Consider the following 22,144-nt stretch of genomic DNA (forward strand, 5'->3'; position numbering starts at 1 on the left):
TGAAACATTCTGTCACCCATGAAATTACCCTCTATGGAAGAATCTAAAGCAGTACCAGAGGCCTCTGATTGGCACCTGTATGCAAAAGTGTCCAGGCCATCAGATCATCTGTTTGTTTCCTGTCCCTGTGTATTAGAATGGCTTCACTCAGAAAGAATTAGTTGAGGATGGTGCATTATGGTACAAGGGAAGGATCTCAGGTTGGCCAAAGTTTTTGTTGTTGCTGTGGAGTTTGTACTTTTGGTGAGCAGTCTACAGGTTTTCAGTGTTCAACCCAATCTCAACTAAAGTTGATGTTTTTCCTAAACTCATGCCAATTGTCCATCTATTTATTATCTATTTATTTTCTTCTGTTTTTTTGTTTTTGTTGTTTTTAAACTTTACTTCCAAATCTCCCTCTCCTTTATGTTCACCTGATTTGTAAAGTCTGTCTTCTGAAAGGTTTCTCAGATTTATCCAGTGTTCACGCCCAAATGCCATCATTGCCTCATTAAACCTGGGTTCAAAAACATTCTCTCTCATCCAGTAATCAAAGTTAGATTTAAAATGGTTTAAATCTGCAGATAATCTTGTGTAGGTAGAAATGCGATTCCTTTTCAGTTTTCAGTACTGACATATTGCAATACAGCATGGGGGAGGGGTGATGCACTCTTAAGTGTGCAGTCTTTCAGATGCGACGTTAAAACAAACACGACCCCATCTGCCTGAGTTGGTGTAGCTCAGGTGGATGTAAAAGATCCTATGGCACTTATCAAAAAGAGTATGAGAACTTAACCTTTGCCTTGGCCATATTTCCCGTAGTCCATATGAATACCACCTCTGGTCTCCCCCAAAAAGAGGCCATTGTCTTGGTGGAACTAACCAGATTATCAAAATGTAAAATACAAAACACAGTTTTATCCCATGCATTATCTAGCCTCTCAGTAACCATTCCTGACTGCCGCAGTAACTCACATTTTACCTGTTTGCCACACCTTGAATTCTCCTCTTAATGTGTTGGGAAATGCTTGTACATTTTTTTTTATCTCCTTGTATCTTTACTAGCTGTTAAAGGTACTCATTCAGACATCATTACGTACTATCTATGAGTGCTTTCAACCAAGCATACATGCTGTTGTGATGTATGGTTTCTTTGCAGCCTAGCCCAGTTATGGTTTCTTAAGGAAGTTAAGTGTAAACTCCCTCTGAACTACTGCTACTAAAGTAACATCCTTAATACTAAATACATTAATGTACTGTTTTAAGTATATACATTCTAAAGTTATAGCTTCCCTTTTAGGGTCCCCTCACACATCCTCACTACTACACAGTAAGTTCCAGTCATCACCTAAAAGTAAAATACCCTGCTGAAAATGTATTATTTCTCCAGACATTCTGCTGTGCAGCATAATAGTTTTAGGGAGAATGTAGTTACATGCTAAGTAAACCCCTTTCAGTGCCAGTATTCCATTACAGTGAGAAATCTTAAAATTGTCATTTTTTGCTGCTGGTGCTGCTGCTTCTACATGAGCCCCTTCCCTTTTCCTATCAGTATAATAACACTCCTTTCCATGTGTTTCTGAAATGATTCTTAATGTCTGCATTGAAATCCCCTGCTTATTAAACTCATGTTCATTTCTGTTCAGATGCTTCTCCTGCAGCATGGCAATTTGCACGTTATAATTTCTTAATGTAGTTTAATGCTGTATTTTTTTATTCTCTCTCTAAGGTAATTTCCATTCCATGTTGTAGCTGACAATTCAGAAATTGTCATTTTAAATTTACAATCACTTATAGGTTCATAGGTAGGTAATAGGCTATCTGCCCGAGGGCATTTATAAGCCTAGCCAGAGTGCGTCGACTTTCGCCACCCCATTGATTAATTAACTGATCCTCTGTCAAGCAGAGTCAATGAAGTGATCCCAGGGGGTGTATTTTCTGTTACCCATCCACTCGTCAATGTTTCTCTTGAAGAGTGTTAGTGAGGGGCTCTGCCTGATGTAATCTGGAATTTTGTTTCAAAGCATGGGGAGTCTCTGTGACAGGAATCTATCCCTCCAGCATGTTCTATTTATTGTTGTGGTGAGGTTTAGCTCACTAGAGCTCGTGGCTCACAGTGACTTGGATTTCTTTAGGTGGAGCATGTCCATCAATTCTGAGTTGGACATGGCTTTGTAAGTCAGGCAGAGATCACCTCTGAGTAAACGATATGCCACTGAGTACAGATGGAATTTTTTCAGTCGGACTGCATAGGACATATGTTTGAGACCAGTAATCCTCTTGGTGAAGTACTTTTGTGGTCTCTCCAGCTGTTGAAAGTGTCTTGTGAGGTACATCCCAAATGGGGCATTGTACTCTATGATTGGTCTGATGAGTGACGAGTAGAGGGGCAATATAACCTCTTTATTTATCGATGCAAACCCTTTAGTAATTAGATGGGCCACATAGAAGGATTTCCTAACTACTTTGGCAATATGATTGTCAAAGGAGAGATTACTATCTACCTGGGTCCCCAGATCTCTTATTACCTCTTTTGTATTAAGGGGCTGCCACCTATGTGGTAATTCGTGGGTGTTTTGTTTTTCCCAAATGGGATGACTGTGCATTTTTTAGTATTTAGCTTAAGGTCATGACTTTGATACCAGGTGTCCGTCTCAGTAAGGCCCTTTTGGAGGATGTCCGTGTCAGCCGGAGAGTCAGTTATGGCTCCCAGTTTGCAGTCATTGGCGAACTTGATTAGCCATAGTCCTCCTGTGTTTGCCTGTACGTCTGAGAAGTATATGCCGAACAGTAGGGATCCCAGGACCGAGCCTTGCAGGACACCACTTGTGTCTGGTTTAGAGTTGCACCTGGAGCCTGCTATTCTTACCATATGAGTTCTGTCTGTAAGCCAGTTGGCAACCCATCTCGTGACGTAGGAGTTTATGTTCAGGCTGGAGAGTTTTTCTGTAATACCTGAGTGGGGAATGATGTCGAAAGTCTTAGCAAGGTCAAGGTAGGCTGTGTGAACCACCTTTCCCTCATCTATGGCCTTGGTGACTGTCTCAAAGAAGTCAACCAGGTTTAGTAGGCATGATCTGCCCTTAGCAAAGCTGAACTGGGTCGGGTCAAGTGTTTGGAGGTTCCCAATGTCGTTGTTAATGAGTTCCATGATGATGCACTCCATAGCCTTGCAGACCAGGCTAGTCAAGCTTATGGGGCGATAGTTACCAGGGTCAGTTGTGGCCCCTCCTTTTGTGGAGAGGAATAACCATTGCTGTGCACCATTCTATGGGCATGTAGCCTGTGGAGAGGCTGAGGTTGAACAGCATGTGTAGGTGGGGGGTTAGTTCGTTCTGTAGTTCGTGCAAGACGTAGCCTGGGACACCACCTGGTCCCATTGATGATGTGTTTTTGGCTTTTGAAAGGGCTGTTTTCACATGTGTGTCTGTGATTTTTTGGGACACTACACTTTTCCGGTATTGATGTGGGCCCTTTTGGAGGTGAGAGGGGGGTGAAGTTTGCACTAAATCTATCTGCCAGGATGTTGGCAATATCAGTAGGTTCAGTATATTTTGTGCTATTTTGCACTAGTTCAGTGCATATCTGCGAATTGCCACTTAGATGCTTAACATAGCTAAATAAGGCTTTGTGGTTATCTTTTGAATCCTTGGCTATTTTTCTTTCGAAGTTAGCTTTGGATGATTTCATGAGGGACCTCAGTCTCTTACTGATACTGATCAGGGTTGTCTGTCTTGGGATTTGCTTTTTTTCTGAACTAGTTTCCTCCTTCTGTTGTATAGCCTGTTTACTGCAGGGGTCCACCAAACTGGTTTCCTTTTCTTAGAGGAGTGAGTCTTGGTTTTGCTAGGGATGGCACGTTCCATGCATCCTTGTAGGTGCTCATAGCATGCATTTGTAAAGGTTTCTGCATCTTGGGCAGCGTTATCCTTCAGCGTGGGGGCTGTGAAGCTTACCACCTCTGTCTTAAGTAAGGTGAAGTTTGCTTTAGAAAAGGTTTTTACTGTGGTTTCCTTAGTTGGGGGTGGTGGTGGGGTGTGGACATCCAGAGTGATTAGTTTATGGTCTGATCTAACCAGTGACTGGTTGACCTCCGGTGTGGAACACCTGTCGCCCATGTTAGTGATGACCAGGTGCAATATGTTTTCACCTCTGGTAGGGGAGTTTACCAGCTGATCCAGGGTGTTTGAGTTGATGATGCTTCTGACTTCTGTTATGTAAGCATAGCGTAAGCTTAACCTTGAGAATTGTTCCAAATGTTTGCTTCAAAACTCAAAAGATTCAATTGTGTGGAGACATACACCCAAACCCTGGCCCTACTAATCTAAACCTGAATGCCACCAATTCCTGCAAGCACCATAACAGCCCAGATAATTCCCTTCCTTCACTTACAAGCAATCCCTTCTGTAATGCATCATTTACTTCTACAAAGCCATTTTCCACCCAGTCCTATTACCATTTGCAGACATACCAGTCTCCCACTTCATTAAAGTACAAGTCCGGCTAAAATACTAAGTCTGATAACATTAAATCATCATAGTATTAATAGTGAAAATGCACGTCTACATGCCTGGATATCACTCTGTTCTCCATCTATTCTAGCCATCTCTGGAACATGGCTTAAATCCAGTATGAAAGATACAGAAGTACTACTTCCAGCCTATAATATTATGAAGACTGACCCCACAAAAAAGGAGTCATCGCCCTACTGTCTCCTATAACCTCTCCTATTCCACCTTTATCCCCAAATTTCATTCAGCCAAAATACTCATAACACTTTTAAATCTAAAAACACACTGTATTATTGTAATTTACATCCCCCTGTGGTAACAACATACCCATGCTTGAAGAATTTCTTTCCTGGGTGATGTAGTACTTAAAAAAACAATTATTTTGCATAATGTCAATATTGACTGGCAAAATGTAACCTCTGACAGTCCATTATCCTGCATAAATCTGTTTGGTCTGACTCAACTAATCCACAACACCCACTAGATGCAACAAAAGTAATGAGCATAATTCTTGATTGGCTTTTAGTCTTGGACCCAGCTAATTATACTATCAGTGAAACCTATCCTAACTCCCTAAGTGACACATTTCTCTGTGTACACACACAGACTTACCACTTGTCACCCCAATACCCACCAACTTAAACCAACCAGGAATCTTACAAAGTTTAACAAAGATTTATTTGACAGTATCCCTAAGGTCTTTCAACTGGTCTATACTAAAAACTCCCCCATTAGATGATGCAGTTGCAATTTTTAATACCGTTTTATTAAACACCCTAAATAACCTTGCCCCTCTACCTGTGACCAAAATTAAAATGCTCTCCCTGGCTATCCATCCTCACCAAAAACATTGTGTACCAGAGACAAGGCTTGGAGGTAGTGGATAAATATAAGAAAAGCTGCCTGTGATAAAGAGAACTTCATAATCGAGCTAAAAAACAAATATACAAAGATGTAGTACTATGACCAACTATAACTTGATCATAAAAATTATCCAAAAACAAATTCACATCCTCTAGTCACACACTACTCAATCCTGGCTCAAAAAAAATTGTATCCCTTTCAAACCTGCCATAACATGTTACCAACTACCCCCTCCACTACCACATTGACCTCTGAAAAATATGAATCCAAACAATCCTTAGCCACAAATGCTAACAACTTCACATTAAAACTTGTAACAATATCTATTATTAAAAATTGCTACTTAAACTTAAATCTTGCTCCACAACTGCTGAAATCCTCCCACCTGAATACGTCAAGAGGGCAGCAAAAGCCTTATCTTACCCAGTAGCTGTCTTAATAGATCTTTGCAGTAATGTTATGTCCCATACATTTGGGAAAGATATGTTGTCCCACTGCACAAGGGAGGAAACTCTACAAAAATCTCCCATTGCAATTCTCTCCCCTCTCTCAAAAATCCTAGAAAAATGTAGCCACGCTCAACTTCACCATTTCCTCTTAGAACAGCTCTTAGCCACTACTCAGCATGGATTTTGCCCTATAATGTAAACCGGAAAAGGGACTCTGGCAAACTTCTCTTCCATATTTCTGGATCTGTCCAAAGCCTTTGATACCGTCTCACATAGCAAACTCTTTAAACGGTTGCACCATCTATCCCCTCCTTCACTTCAGTGGTTTAAAAGCTACCTACCTGATAAACAGCAAACTGTTAGATGGCAGCTGGTCCACCTCAAGGCTCAATTCTTGGTCCACTTCTCTAACATTTTCATTAGTGACCTCTATACCTCTTCTAGGCAAGCATCACTTGTACAGTATTCTGATGATTTGACACTAATATGCTTGTTTGACAGTCTAACACATCATCTTGAAATCACACAAGAAGCCTTCACCTTTGTTAAAAACTGGCTTCACAATGACAATTTATTACTAAACCCCAAAAAATTACTCCTTTTCCTCCCCAAAGCACACCTGAAAGACAAATCAATCTTCAAAATCTTGTCACTTAACAATACAGAGATATAAATTGTATTCCATATAAAACAGCTTGGTGTGAAAACCTCTGATTTGAACTCCACATTCAAAATAATGTAAAAAAAACTTGTCATGCTTTATAGCTTTATAGACAAAAACGTTTTTACTAACTCTGCTAAAACCACTCTAACAACCACTTACCTCCTTCCCTCACTTTTATATGATACCCTCTCCTTACCATGCTACAAAAAAGTTGCTAAATTTGCTTCCAATAAACAGTGCTATACACATCACTGCAAGGCCCTTAAAAGTTTGAACTGGCTTGAACTACTCTTCTACCTGGACTTCATACAACTAGCCACTGCCCGCATCATTATTTATAAACCCCATGCCTGTCCTGCACTCTTGTTTCCTTCCTATCACCCAAACAAATCCCTTCATTGTAATGATAAACAGCTTCTCACCATCTGTAAGCCTCAAAAAGCAATTGGAAATAGCCTCGACTACTACTGTATTGACAAAAAATGGAATTCTGTTCCACAGACTATTAGAACTGTAACTTACCCTCCTTCCTTCAGGAATCTGCTGAAAGGCCACCTGTCAAACTCATGGCTCTGCACCTGCTATACTCCTGGGTGAACATAAATCTTGTTTACTTTTTTCTGCCTCTGTCTGTACAGATTCTTTACCTGTCTCTACTTCCTCATCTTAACCTGGCTATCCAAGCCTGTCTACCAGTTTATACAACCTTTTCGTATCACCCCCTCCCCATTTATACTAAACTATTTCCCTGTTTAGTAATAAGTAAAAGTCATTCAATTGTAAATATATTTGTGAATTGCCAAAAGGACACTCTCCAGAATAGTATATAGTGTTTTATTTTGCTTTTTCTCATTGTTCTCTTTGTACCATATTTTTAATGTACGTCTATGCCTTGCAATATTGTTTATTATAGAAATGTTTAATTTTCAACTGTTTCTTATCTAATGTGCTTAAATATTTTTTTATTTTCTCTGTTAAGTGGAGTTTTTCTCACTGGGCCTATACTGAAAATGGGCTCTTGACACAGTCAGACTTTCCCAGTAAACAAATGTTAAATAAATGTATATTATTCCTAGTAGTAGCACATACATATCTAGTAACATGCAACTAATAAGATTTTTATACACATGTAATGTTACAGCTATATTTGAATTCCTCACATTTTTTTTCAAACCGTTCAAACACATTTTCCCTGTAGGAAAACCGAAAAAGATATATACATTTGTAAAAATAGAATGTTTCCCTTTGAAGCATCAACTTCAGATCAGTGGCTATTTGTACCAGCATTATCTACCTTAGAACTAGGGATACCCATGGTGAAACGCATACTACCAGTGGTTGGACCCAAATATATTTATGCGTAATCAGTATTTCCCTCCCAAGTGTAGAACTTAATCGGTATATATATTCATTGTCTTTCTAGGCCTTGGGAATGGTTTGCTACATAGTCCTTCAAGAAGCGTTAGCAATGACCTCCTTCCATGATACAGAAATGCAGTTTGATACTGAACCCATATTTAACGACTAAAGATACAGAAGTGGTGGAATTAATCTAGTGCAGTTATTCCCCAAACAATTGATACTGGGCATCAGTCCTATCTCAGCAACCAGTAGTTGTACCTCCCCCTCCCAGAAATAAATAAATGTCATCTTTGGTTATGTGGAGATGTTTTAGGTTGTTCTGATTCCTTGCTGTGCTTTGAATAAAGCATAAGTGGTATATAATTGATTTCCAAGAATGACTGCCATATTTTGTATGCTCAAGGACTGAGGAAAGTAATTTTTTTGTAGTAATATTTAGGTATTTTTTATATTCGTGATTAGTGTGAAGTCTTAAAAAAAAAAGCTGATTATTTGATGTATGGTTTGATAGTATACATAAGAATACGGTTAGAAAAGCTGTACTTCACATAGACTCCTAGTCTAATCTTCATTTCCTCAGATTTAAGGAATGGAAGAGAAAGTACTGTTACTCACTAGTGATGATCATAGTTTGAAGTTTGACCTGGTTATTTAAATTTCTTGCCTAGAAGATCTGGAGTGATTTGTACTTCATTTACATTCTTGAACAGTTAAGATAATATATGCACAGTTAAAAAGAAAGGAAAAAGCATAGTAAGTCACTTATTAAAACATTCAGTGAACATAAAGTGGTTATATATGAAGCAGTTCATGTATATCTGCTCATAGATCATACATTTGTCCTTAACTCAACCTACAGAAAGTGGATCATAAATATTTGCTGTATCTTTTTAAGGTAGTGGTAGCCCACTACACTACTCTTTAAGGTTGCTTCTCCATAGAGGCTCATAGTAAATGGCATTTATGCAGCCACAACAACATACTTCTGTCCATTAAATTCAGCCACTGATTTACTTAGAAGATTGTTAGTATCACACACTTAATTGCTGACTCATTGCAAGTCCAGTTGTACAGAATTTAGCTATGTAGGAAAGACAAGAGCCAAGTCAGTGACTGACACAAATTTACTTATGGACTTTGATCTTCACCAACAACTGCATACATCCAGCAGATAGCTGATTTTCAACTTCACAGGTGTCCATCAGACAGATTACCAGTCTCTGCATATGGTTAAGCAGTGTAAATATATATATGTGTTTAAATGGGTCTATATTACGAAAGCGAAAAACCTTATGTGCGAATACCAAAACATTGACCCCTATACTGTGAACCACGAAAATCCCAAACGCACTAAACGGCGAAAAAAAAATCGAATTGTCATAGTCGGCCAACCCCACCACTAGCTATATACTACCCACCCAAATAAAATAAACCACGTACATACACTAACCAAACCCTACTTCTAACCTAAAGTAAAGCACAAAACCCTACTTCTAACCTTACACTAAACCCCACATACACAAATAACTGTGCACTATCCTTAACCCCTCCCTAACCCTAAGGTCCGTAACTACCGCACACTTCCCCTACAAAAATATACACAAACAAAATAACCTACATACATACATTTAACAAACCCTACCTCTAACCCTACACTAAATCTAACATACATTACTTATCCAAGCACTTACCTTAACCCACACCCTATCCTAAACTACGTAATTATCCAACACGTACCTTATGCAGCTAATCCACAGACGGGCCAACCATGGAAATTCGATATTTCTATTTTTGCGGTTTTCAACGTAAGCTCTAAGTCCACTTCGTGCTATACGGTAAGACGTTTACGTATTCGTGTAAACGCCTTTCCACTTTCCTACTATAGACCCTGTTTAAATATATGTATGCATGTATATAAATAAGGGTGTGTGTGTGTATGTGTGTAGTAGATCCATATAATATAGTGTGTGGTATCTTGCTTTTATCGAACAGTTGTTTTGTTGACCTGTGCAAGATTGAGTGATCCTCAGGGTTGGAGAGTATGCCCTTTTCCCAAGAATTGTTGATCTTGGCATAGCATATATGATTAGCTGGAGGGAGGAGGAACATGTCCCCCCCCCCCCCGACAAAAACTATTCATTTTATCTTTTTGAGGAAGAGTATTTTAATTTTCGTGAGTCGAGGTTGTTGCTTGGTGCATTCTTAGTAGCATGTTGACTTGTGTAGTACCAATACTTGTGTTAGTTATGCTTGTCAATATTTTGGTTGTTTGATGTATTTGATATGTGTATATGTATGTTTGTGTATGGGTATATATAATATATATATAAAACCCGCGGTGGTGGTGTTGCGGTAGCGTTGTCGCCTCACAGTAAGATGCTGTCCGGTTCGATTCTCAGCTAGAGCGTCTTCTGCGTGGAGACGTGTGAATGGGCGTACCTTCGTTGAAGGTTGTGCGTCAGGCCTGACAAGCCAGTACGTAAAAATCAACTGCCAATCATTAGCGGACCAGAGTTCCGCTGAGGCGACCCCTAACCGGGAAAAGCTGAAAGACACAATATATATATATATATATATATATATATATATATATATAGATATATAAGAATAAGAATATGTAATGTATGTATTTGTATGTATAACTGAATGACCCAAAAGTCGGTGTTCAAAAAGTTAGCCACAAAACATCAACAGTGTCATTACTATTACAGATACACCAAGCAATAACCTCAGCAGATGTAGAATTAAAAAAAAAAAAAAAGAAAACACACACACATTGCACTCAAGCTCCCATGCACCCTGTTAAGTGAGTTGCAATATCTAGGAAAGGGCATATTTTCCAAAACAGTGAATTGTACAGTCTTACACACCTGTCAACCATCTGCTTAATCAACCAAATTTTGTCAACTTAAATGAAGGTCATCCAAAATGGCATTAGATTAAATTCATGTTTTTTTATCAACTGAAATATGCCAAGAACATGGGTTTCTTTCCAAGAGTAACTTAGTGATTTCAGCTGGTTAACAGAGTTGCTCATATTTGCAGAAAATGTAGATGAAATCTGAAGTAATTGAGTACAGACTTGCATGGTGCAGCAAGTTAGTAGCTTACAGAAGTAATCTTGTATTCGTAACCAAACCAGCACCATGACATACAGAGAGAAAGCCCTGATTATGGCCTAGAGAATGAGAGTTCAATTAGTGTCTCGTGTACCTGAGTTCCTGGCAAGCAAATATGGGTGTGCCCATCCAATGAGAGGAAGGATGGTGATGTGTGTATACACTGTTTCGGCTTCTCTGACTGTGAAGATAAATGTTAAATGCTTCCCAAAGGTGAGCGGGTTGTATTTTTGATGTCAGTCCCTTGCATAAGTGAGGAGTAGTTCAGCCCTGATACTTATTAAACACCCCACCTGCACGATGCAAGAGGCAGAGAAAATAGACAAAACACTCCCCTACAGCATTATGACATTGCCTTAGGTCCCTTAATCTCACCAGCCACATACATGGGCTGGGTATAGTCCAGAGAAAACTTAATCTGGTGCAGTAGACCCAACGCACAAGGAGAAGATTCTGTCAGTTGCAGGGAGAAAATGTAGCACAAAAAATACTTTTATTGTTAACCAAACAGCTAGTATGTGGTAAATAAGTAACAGATGTGAACATTTTCAAATACTTGCTTATTTGTTATATATTGTGCGCTCCTGTAGTTGACAATGTTGACTTGTCATTTGTCACAATAAATTCTTTGATGAAGGTGTTTATCATGGTGTGCATGAAGGTAGGTAATTGTATAGCAAGATAAGCATGCCAGTCTTTTCTTTTGTTAATTTTCTATACTGTAGCCCCCTAGCCTGTGGGGTATTTGGTCTGTTTGGTTCAGCTTTGATGATTATACCACCACTAATTATGACTGTTCTTGCTTCCTGTGCTGTCAGTTCACATGGGGCCTCATCCAGCTGTGCCAGCTGACCTACTTTGCAGTATTAGGCAAACCTTTGTGCATCTTACCCTGAGGTAATGATTATCGTCATTGAATAAAGCTGCTGTGTTATCGGGGTCTCCTTAAGAGTCGAACAGGATATATTTGGCAGTGGCAGTGAAAGGGCTACAGAAGCCCTTCTGTTTATCATAAGCCAGCAAAGAGACTTCAATTTTTTCCCTTTTCTGTGCATATAACTTGCATGCTCGTTGTACAGTCTAAAACTGCCTCCAGCCTTCACTTGAGGTTACCCTTACATAATTGGAAGCTCTACCACTTCCCTAAGGGGGAAAATAAACTCTCTTTTTCTCAGAGTCCCCAAGTTAGCAAGTCACCCATCAGATCCATATTCTTTGTACTGTAAATTTTCTGTTGTCACAGAATTAGTTGGATTGTGTGGCTAATATATTTTTACAGCTTTAATCAGAATTGGGGTTGTTTACTCCTGATGTATTGCATGATACAACTTTCTGCATATTTCTTAGTAGTGTCTAGGTAAGCCTTACTTGGCATGCTACATTTTTGGAGTGATCTTGGATATCTGGGGAGACGTATTAGTTTGATAAAGTTGTGCAAAGCATGAGGCTTCCAGTTTCATCTACTAAACAGAAGTTAAGTTGCACTTATTTGTTAGCCTGTCAAACTTTTATTGACTTTTATGAATGATCACCAAAGCACATTTTATTTAAATTCTGAAAACGTGTACATTTACATTTCAGAGTGTTACTTCTAGAAAAGAAAGCAAGTGAACTATCTGAAAAGGGCTCTCAAACAGAATGGGCTGAAGAAGACCAGGAAAAGAAGGCGGCTGCTAGTCAGGTATGAAAATGAGTCAACAGATTGTAATAATCCTGACTTTTCTCAGTCAATTAATAGTGAAATGAAAGGCCTTCGTATTTTAGAGCAGAAACAAAAATCTATATCCTGAGCTCATAGCACTAGGAGCATGGAAAATGCATGTCTGCAGCACATTTATATTTTGACTTAATACCTTTGTGTGCTCATTTGTATTGTATGGCTGAAGTTTCCAGATTACATTTCATGTATTATACATTATAGGTAGGTACTAGGCTATCTGCCCGAGGGCATTTATAAGCCTAGCCAGTGTGTGTTGGCTTTCACTGCCCCATTGATTAATTAACTGATCCTCTGTCAAGCAGAGCCAGTGAAGTGATCCCATGGGGTGTATTTTATGTTACCCATCCACTCGTCAAGGTTTTTTCTTGAGTGTTAGTGAGGGGCTCTGCCTGATGTAATTTGGAATTTTATCCAGCAGAGTTCCTAGAGCAGCAGAGACCAGAAAAAGCAACTTTCCAGATTTTAAGTATTTTTTCTTGCATTTTTCCACCATTTGTGTCTTTCGACGACTGTTTCTGTCTATTTTATAGTGGTATTACCTGTTTTTCCTGTTTTTATAAGCTTTAATTGTTGGTTGCACTTCTCAGTTTAAGTTTGCTTAAAAGTTAAACTACAGGCTAATACACTCAAGTGTACTAGCTTTTGATAGCATTTAATCGAAAAGCAAAGCATTTATTGTGTTTTCTGTTCTGTCTGTGAAAAAAAATTGAAAAAAACAAAAAATATTCTTGTTCTCCTAACTTTCCTGGTAGTTTGTTCCAGTGATCAGATTTTGCTGATCCCTGGGCTTTGTCTTGGTTCCTGTACTTCTCCATTTTCTTTGTTTGGTCAGGGGGAAGTTTCTTTACTCACCAGTGGGAGTGGGGAGTACTGAGCTGCCTGTTTGTCCTCAGTGGAGTGGTTTAAGACAGTAACTTGTAATTCATTGGCCATTTTGGGTCATTTCCTGCCTTTTCCAGCCCCCTGCTATAAAGCACGCTTTAGAGTTGCCACAGGAGCACACAAGAGCAGCGGCGGTTAATTAAGGTTAAACTATTCAGGCTACCTAAAGTCCACTCTTCATTTTTTCGCTTAGAACAGCTCTTCTTGAACTCTACTTCTAATCAAACCAGCCTATTCTCTATCTGAAAAGTTCAGCTCTACTTGACTCCTAAGTAGACTATTCTCTATCTGGAAAGCTTAGCACTTGCTCCTAAAGTACTTTTTACTCTGATATAGCACTTTTTATTATACATAGTACCCCACCAGCCTAAAACCCCTTTTTCGATCACCCACATCCCTCGAAGTCTTTTCAGACTTAATTACATAAAGTTTTTGTCTTTTCCTTCTAGCATGTCGAGGGGTCAGTTGCTAGCGTCCTCTCCTGCTCAGCTGGTGAATCTGGGAATATTGAGGCAATGTTACAATTGCCTCATGTACACAGACAACCCTCTCCTTCTCCCACAAAACACAAATACATGTGAGAGATGCAACTATATAGCCAAACTGGAGGCTGAGCTCTCTCAACATAGGACTGGCAAGACCAGACAGGAGGAGAAGGTAACCACACACACCACAAACCCAGTCTCACATAGTACTATCACAACTTCAAATCATACACATAAACACACAAAGACATACTCGGAGGCTCTGACCAAAAATCTACCAAAACAGCAGAGGCCACCAAAGCAGACACTCAAACAACTGCCACCTCAGGACACAACACATAGACCACAAAGTCAGTGTGCCAAACAGTCACAGCCCTTAAGGCCAAACACAATGCCAGACACACTCGTCATAGGTGACTCCATAGTCAGACACACTGACATCCCACTCACCAGGTTGAGTAAGGAGAAGGTCACAGTAAGCTGCCTGTTGGGCGCTAGAATCCGCCACATAACGCAAGCACTCAGGTCACTCAACAGCAAGTACAAGTATGACTCAGTCATTGTCCATGCTGGTGTGAATGACCTGAGACGTACCTCCCTGGACTACATGAAAAGAGACCTAGAGGAGCTCTCTGATTATGTAGCCCAGGCAGGTATGACCCTGACCTTGAGCAGTATCCTACCTTCACCAAGAATGATGCCACAGTACAGAGACAAGATGATCAGCTTTAATAATTGGCTTAATCTCTGGTGTCATTCAAAGGGGATCCAATGTCTGTTAGCCTGGGATGACATGCTGGACAAGCCACGCTGCTTCGCAAGGGACAGCTTGCACCTGTCACCCCCAGGCTTCCGGATATTGGCTCTTGCCACCCCCATAGTGCCTTTTTTAGGCAAGGCTCAAATTCTAAACCTACCACCCTAGAACACAAAAAAGAAAAAAAACTAAGGGTAATGCTGCTCAATGCCAGAAGTCTCAACCTCAAGATGCACGCACTCGAAGCCCTTCTCAGTATGGAGAACATCGATGTCTGTGCTGTGACTGAAACCTGGTTCAAGGCTCCTGAGAGCACACCCTGGCACTATCAGGTTTTACCTCATATCATGCGTTCCGGCCCCAAAATCCGGACCACACCAAGAAAGGGGGGGGAGTATCCATATTCATCAAGGATACCCACACCTCCAGGTTGGTGGCAATGCACGAGGCATCGGAGGCCATCCAGGTGCAGTTAACCGTAGGCAAGACTGCTCTGCAATTTGTAGCATGTTACAGGCCACCCTCTCAAATTCAGGAACCTCACACAGCTTTCCTGAAAACACTGGAGGGGATAAATGTATCTCCAAACACCATCATATTAGGTGATTTCAACTATCCGAATATAGACTGGGATCATTACTCAAGCCCCAACACTCTAGCCCAAAGGTTCCTAGAGTTCATAAACTCTAATGCCATGGAACAACTAGTCACCATCCCTACAAGAGGAGAAAACATACTAGATCTCATCATCACGAACATGGGGCACAATGTTCAACACCGGAAGTAATACCCCTCATTGGTGAGATCAGATCATAAACTAATCTCACTGGAAGTCCACATCCCGCCCCCACCCCAGATAAAAAAGACCACAGTGAAGAACTTCTCAAAAGCTGACTTCACACTTCTTAAGACTGGTGTGGTTTCTTTCAAGGCCCCCGAGCCAGCGGAAACCATTACGCAAGCCGCTGAATCACTTACAAATGCCTTCTACCAGCACCTCCAGGACTGCATGGATCAGGCAATCCCAAACAAAACAAAGACTCTTTGCACCAAAGGCAAGCGTCCAGTCTGGTGGACCCCAGCCATAAACAAGCTCTACAATAAAAGGAGAAAGCTACTACAAGATAGAGCAAAATCCTTAAAAGGGAAGACACCCCTGATCATTATAAGTAAAAAACTACGATCACTCAAAATCATCCAAGGCAAATTTTGAGAGAAAAGTCGCTAAGGACTCAAAAGACAATCATAAGGCCTTTTTTAGCTATGTTAGGAACCTGGGAGGAAACTCCCAGATATGCTCAGAATTAGTTCAAAATGATGTAAAAATCACTGAACCAACCGACATTGCCAACATACTGGCTGACAGGTTCAGTGCAAATTTCTCCCCCCCAAAAGGAGAGATATCTATACCAGCGGATTGTAGCCCCCCAAACATCTCAAATGCTCAGGTGAAAACTGCTCTCTCCAAGGCGAAAAACACAGCATCTATGGGACCAGATGGTGTCCCCGGTTGTGTGCTCCACGAACTCAATGAGAAATTGCAGTTAGGGCAGCTGTTTAATCTTAGCCTCACCTCAGGATACGTACCCAAGGAGTGGCGTACGGCAATTGGGGTCCCACTTCACAAAGGCGGTGCCTCCACTGACCCTGGAAATTACCGCCCCATCAGCTTAACAAGCCTGGTCTGCAAAGCTATGGAGAGGATCATAATGGAACTCATAAATAAAGACATAGGGGACTTACAGACATTGGATCCAACCCAATTTGGCTTTGTCAAGGGCAGATCATGCCTTTTAAACTTGGTTGACTTTTTCGAAACAGTCACCAAGGCCATTGATGAGGGCAAGGCAGTCCACACAGCCTACCTTGACCTTGCAAAAGCTTTTGACACAATACCCCACTCGGGTATCATTGAAAAACTCACCAGCTTAAATGTAAACCCATACGTCACAAGATGGGTTGCAAACTGGCTAAGTGACAGAACCCACGGGGTCAAAGTTGCTGGCGCCATGTCAGACTCCAAGCCGGTCACAAGTGGCGTCCCACAGGGCTCAGTTCTGGGCCCCCTCTTGTTCGGCATCTACTTTTTAGAAGTACAGGCAAACACAGGAGGATTATGGCTGACAAAGTTTGCAGATGACTGCAAGCTGGGCGCCATAGCTGAAAACACATCAGACACAGATATCCTTCAGAAGGGTCTCATAGAAATGGATAACTGGTGCCAGAGCCATGGCCTAAAGTTAAACGCCAAAAAATGCATAGTCATACCCTTCGGGAAAAACAAGGTTACCCCTAGCTACCATATGGGTGGCAATCCACTAAGCACAGAAGAGGTTATCAGGGATCTGGGGACCCAGGTTGACAGCAACCTTTCGTTTGACACTCATGTTGCCAAAGTAGTTAGGAAGACCTTCTACATTGCCCACCTGATCATGAAGGGATTCACATCTAGATCAAGGGAGGTAATTGTTCCCCTGTACTCATCACTCATCAGACCAATGATAGAGTACAATGCCCCATTCGGAATGTATCTTACCCGACACCTGTAGCAATTGGAAAGGCCCCAAAAGTTCCTCACCAAAAGGATAAAGAGTCTCAAAAATATGTTTTATGCTGCCCGACTGAAGGAACTCCAGCTCTATTCAGTCGCATACCGTCTGCTCAGAGGTGACCTGTGCCTGACATACAAGGCCATGTCCAACCCGGAATTAATGAACATGCTCCACCTCAAAAAATCCAAATCCATCAGAACTACAAGAGCAAGAGACTTAAACCTTAACACGGTTACAAATAGGACGTGCTGGAGGGACAGATTCATCACCCAGAGACTCCCTATGCTGTGGAACAAAATCCCGGCACATGTGAGGCAGAGCACCTCGCTGGCTTTGTTCAAGAGAAATCTTGACCAATGGATGGGAGGTTGCAGGTTTACCCGAGGGATCACCTCAGTGTCACTGCTGGACAGAGGCACGGCAAAATAATGGGCATAGTATCCTTCAAACTTAAGGGGTAGTGAAAGCCACAAAAACTTTGGGCTAGGCTTATAAATGCCCTAGGGCAGATAGCCTAGTATGAACCTATGAACCTATGAGTCTCTGTGACAGGAATCTATCCCTCCAGCATGTTATATTTATTGTTGTGGCGAGGTTTAGCTGACTAGAGCACGTGGCTCGCAGTGACTTGAATTTCTTTAGGTGGAGCATGTCCATCAATTCTGAGTTGGACATTGCTTTGTAAGTCAGGCAGAGATCACCTCTGAGTAAGCGATATGCCACTGAGTACAGCTGGAGTTTTTTCAGTCGGGCTGCATAGGACATATGTTTGAGACCCGTAATCATGTTGGTGAGGTACTTTTGTGGTCTTTCCAGCTGTTGGAAGTGTCTTGTGAAGTACATCCCAAATGGGGCATTGTACTCTATGATGGGTCTAATGAGTGACGAGTAGAGGGGGCACTATAACTTATTTCTAGATGCAAACCCTTTAGTAATTAGATGGGCCACATAGAAGGATTTCCTAACTACTTTGGCAATGTGATTGTCAAAGGAGAGATTACTATCTACCTGGGTCCCTAGATCTCTTATTACTACTTCTATATTAAGGGGGCTGCCACCTATGTGGTAATTTGTGGGTGTTTTGTTTTTACCAAATGGGATGACTATGCATTTTTTGGCATTTAGCTTGAGGCCATGACTTTGACACCAGGTGTCCGTCTCAGTAAGGCCCTTTTGGAGGATGTCCATGTCATCCGGAGAGTCAATTATGGCTCCCAGTTTGCAGTCATCGGCGAACTTGGTTAGCCATAGTCCTCCTGTGTTTGCCTGTACTTCTGAGAAGTATATGCCAAACAGTAGGGGTCCCTGGACCGAGCCGTGCAGGACACCACTTGTGACTGGTTTAGAGTCGGACCTGGAGCCCACTATTCTTACCGTGTGAGTTCTGTCTGTAAGCCAGTTGGCAACCCATCTCGTGATGTAGGGGTATCTGTTCAGGCTGGTGAGATGTTCTTTGTGTTTCACTGTTGCAGTCATTACATTTGGGTAATCTGCTTGCAGGTTGCCCTCAGTCTGGCTGATTAACAAAGTCTTGGGTCCTGCGTCGGTTGCTGTCCCTTCTTCCATGACGTCAGGGGTATAAAACATGCAGCCAACACCATTACATCAGTCTTTCTTGCCGTGCAGTGCCCGAAGCAGAAGCAGTTCACAAGTGCTGGTCGGCCGACTCCTGAAATTTTCGTTTTCGAGTTTCAGAACCAAAGTCTTCAACTAAAAGCTAAATACCCCATTGGGGAAAGTTTTTACTTGCTCCTTACCGATGTCAGTAAAAGTTAATAACTGCATTACTTGTAGAAAGCAAATACCTCATGAAGATTTTCATTCGTACTGTATTCCTTGCCTAGGCCTTGACCACGACATACTTTGCTGTCGGTTTTGTGCTTTATTTAATCAGCGCACTATCCGTCTGTATATTTTTGCCTCTAAATATTTCGGTTCTCGGTTTAATTATCCAGAAATGTCGTCAGTTAGCCATCCGACTACCAGGATTCCAAAAAACGCAAAGATAAAGATAGAGAGAGGCCACCGAGGTCCAAAACTGCTGCCAGTGCTTCTCCTAAGCCAGTCGCCAGTTCACCGATACTCAATAAGGTGCTTTCACAGCCCCTGATACCCGCTACTTCTGATTTGCAGGCCTCTACTGAGACCCATTCGGAGTCCAGTATGCTGCAAGATGCTTCAACTATGGAACCCGCGGATGTCTCTACCTTGGATGGGTCTGGAGCCACTGTGCAGGCACTGGCTTCTGAGGGTGTATTCAGGCCTATGGACTTGCATATTAAATCAACGCCTCCTTCATTACTTAGGCCTAAATCTCGATCTATGTCTAAAAAACTGATGCCCAGGCTACATGCTCAGGCCACTATGCCTAAAAAACAAATGGCTGAAGATTTAATAACTCTAATCAGGGGTAGCCAACCCCCCCCCCCCTTCTAAGACGCTAGGACTGAGCTTGATTATGAATCTTCTGATCAGGATTCTGTTTTTTCTGACTCTTCTGATGACCTGGATTTGTCCTTACCTACTTATGAGGATTTTGATACAGAGGACTCTATTCCCTCTGCTTCCCCTCCTGAGGATTTTTCTTTTGAGGAAACCTTACATACTCTAAGGGAGCATTTCCACTGGGAAAGCCAGGATTTTTCTGATTCAAAAAAGAGGCTTAGGGATTTCTTTCTCCTACCCCAGCATAGGCCTTTGGTACTAGACATTGTTGATGAAACTTTCTCAGAATCCACTTTGGCCCCTGATTCCCTGCCTCCTGCTCCCAGTAAACCTGACAGATACTACAGGGTCCCCGAGTCCCACAAGTTCCTTTTCAAAAATCCTATTGCAGATCCAGAGACTATTTCACAGGGGCCCAAGGGCATTAAGGCTTCTACTGCTAAAAATCCTACCCCTTCTGATAGAGACTCCAGGGCGCTGGATAGATGGGGTAAGAAGGTTTACGCTTCTGCAACCTTGGTCATTAGGGCTTTAAACTGCCAGTTTCATATGTTAAAATATCAGCAACATGTTATTGGACTGCTTAAACAGAAAATTATGTTGATTCCTGACTGTGTGGAAAATAAAGAATTACAGGATTTAATGCATTCTGCTGAACAAGTTGGAAAACATACTTTGCAATGCGGTTTTGAGTCATTAGAGACCTCTTGCAGGGCTGCTGTTACTGGGTCTGTGCTCAGAAGGCATGCTTGGCTTAAGGAGCAATCTTAGCCTGATCATTTTAAAGCTAAATTGTTGGATGCTCCTTTAAATTATGACTGCCTGTTTGGCAACAAGGCTGAGGAAGTTCTTAAAAAGATGGAAGATAAGGCTAAATATATCCAAACTGTTAAAGATTTTTTACAAGTTCAGCCTCCTAGATTTAGTAGGCACTAGCCGTCTAAGAATTGGTCCTTTCTGGCCCCTTCCAGGTCTTCTCAAGCCAAACCCAGACACAGCAAAAACCCCAGGTTTCAGTCCCAGGGGACTCGCAGAACTAAGCAGTGGGGGGCCTTTACTTCCAAGTCTGGGAATAATAAGACTCCCTCTCTATTGGTTTTTGTTAACCTACTGAAGAAAGCTATTGCAGCCGAAACCGGTTTGAGACAGGTAGTTGGGCTTACTACCCTCTACCTAGCTATGTATTTTTTTACATTAAATCTTTTGAATTCCACCTTTTCTGCTGGCTATTTTTGTACTTTGAATAATAAGACTCCCGGTAAACTATCTCAATGACTTCCTTTTAAAATTTTCAAGCACTTATCTGTCTGCCCCTTTAGGGGGAAGGATTGCTCTTCATGCAAAGAATTGGGAACTCATTACCTAGGACAAATGGGTTTTAAATATAGTGTCCCAGGGATACAGATTTCACTTCCACACATTGCCAACATCAAGTGTGTTGTTGGATCTACCCCCCCCAAATCAGTGGGCAGAGGCCCAAAAATAAGTACTTTCTCTCTCAAGCATGGGGGCTATTCAGCTGGTACCAGAAGAGGAAAAGGGGCTAGGTTTCTACTCGAGACTTTTCCTGGTACCCAGAAAAGATAATTCATGGCGTCCTATCCTGGACCTGTCTACTCTAAACACCTTTTTGGAGATTAAAAATTCAAGATGCTGACTCTTCACCAATTACTTCCTATGCTAAGCAAAGATGCCTGGTTGGCAACACTAGATTTAAAAGAAGCATACCTGCACATCCCAATCGGGGAATCTTGCAGAAGATACCAACGCTTCAAAACAGGCTACACGCACTATCAGTTCTCTGCACTGCCCTTTGGCTTTTCTACTGCGCCCAGGGTATTCACAAAGTGCCTAGCTCCAGTTATTGCATTTTGCAGGCAAAGTATTATTTAAATATACCCATACCTGGACGATTGTCTAATTCAGGCAGAAAGCCAGGACATACTTTTGAATCATCTGGCCTTTGTAAAAAGGGATGTTCATCGTGTTACACTGCTGCAGTCATCACACTTGGGTTATCCTGCCATCAGGCGGTCCCGCAGTCGACCAGAGTTCCAAAGTCTTGGTCCGGTGTTTGTTTCTGTCGCTTCTTCCCTGATGTCAGTGCACCAGGGGTATATAAGATGCATCCAAAGCCATTTTCTTCAGTCTTTCTTGCCTTGCGGTGCCCAAAGCAAAAGCAGTTCGCAAGTGCCGGTCAGCCGACTCCTGAGATTTTCGAAGTGGAATTTCAGATCCGAAGTCTTCAATAAAGCTAAGTACCCCGTTGGGGAAACTTTTTTCTTGCCTCAGACCGATGTCAGAAAAAGTTAATAATAAGACTTCCACTCTTACTGTATTCCATGCCTAGGCCCT

At 41.5% G+C, this 22,144-nt stretch overlaps 1 protein-coding gene across 3 annotated transcripts in view; it reads left to right on the plus strand.

Moving 5' to 3' along the window:
• OPTN (optineurin) overlaps positions 1-22,144 on the plus strand; it is a 700,455-nt gene that overhangs the window by 238,728 nt on the left and 439,583 nt on the right. For all 3 annotated transcript variants that reach the window (XM_044087961.1, XM_044087962.1, XM_044087963.1), the window contains one exon: positions 12,530-12,629. In XM_044087961.1, the coding sequence (XP_043943896.1) occupies positions 12,530-12,629 (100 nt within the window). The remainder of the gene's footprint in view (positions 1-12,529; positions 12,630-22,144) is intronic.

The sequence above is a fragment of the Protopterus annectens genome, chromosome 11.part0, assembly GCF_019279795.1.
Source record: "Protopterus annectens isolate FY-2018-M chromosome 11.part0, PAN1.0, whole genome shotgun sequence".
NCBI lineage: Eukaryota > Metazoa > Chordata > Ceratodontiformes > Protopteridae > Protopterus > Protopterus annectens.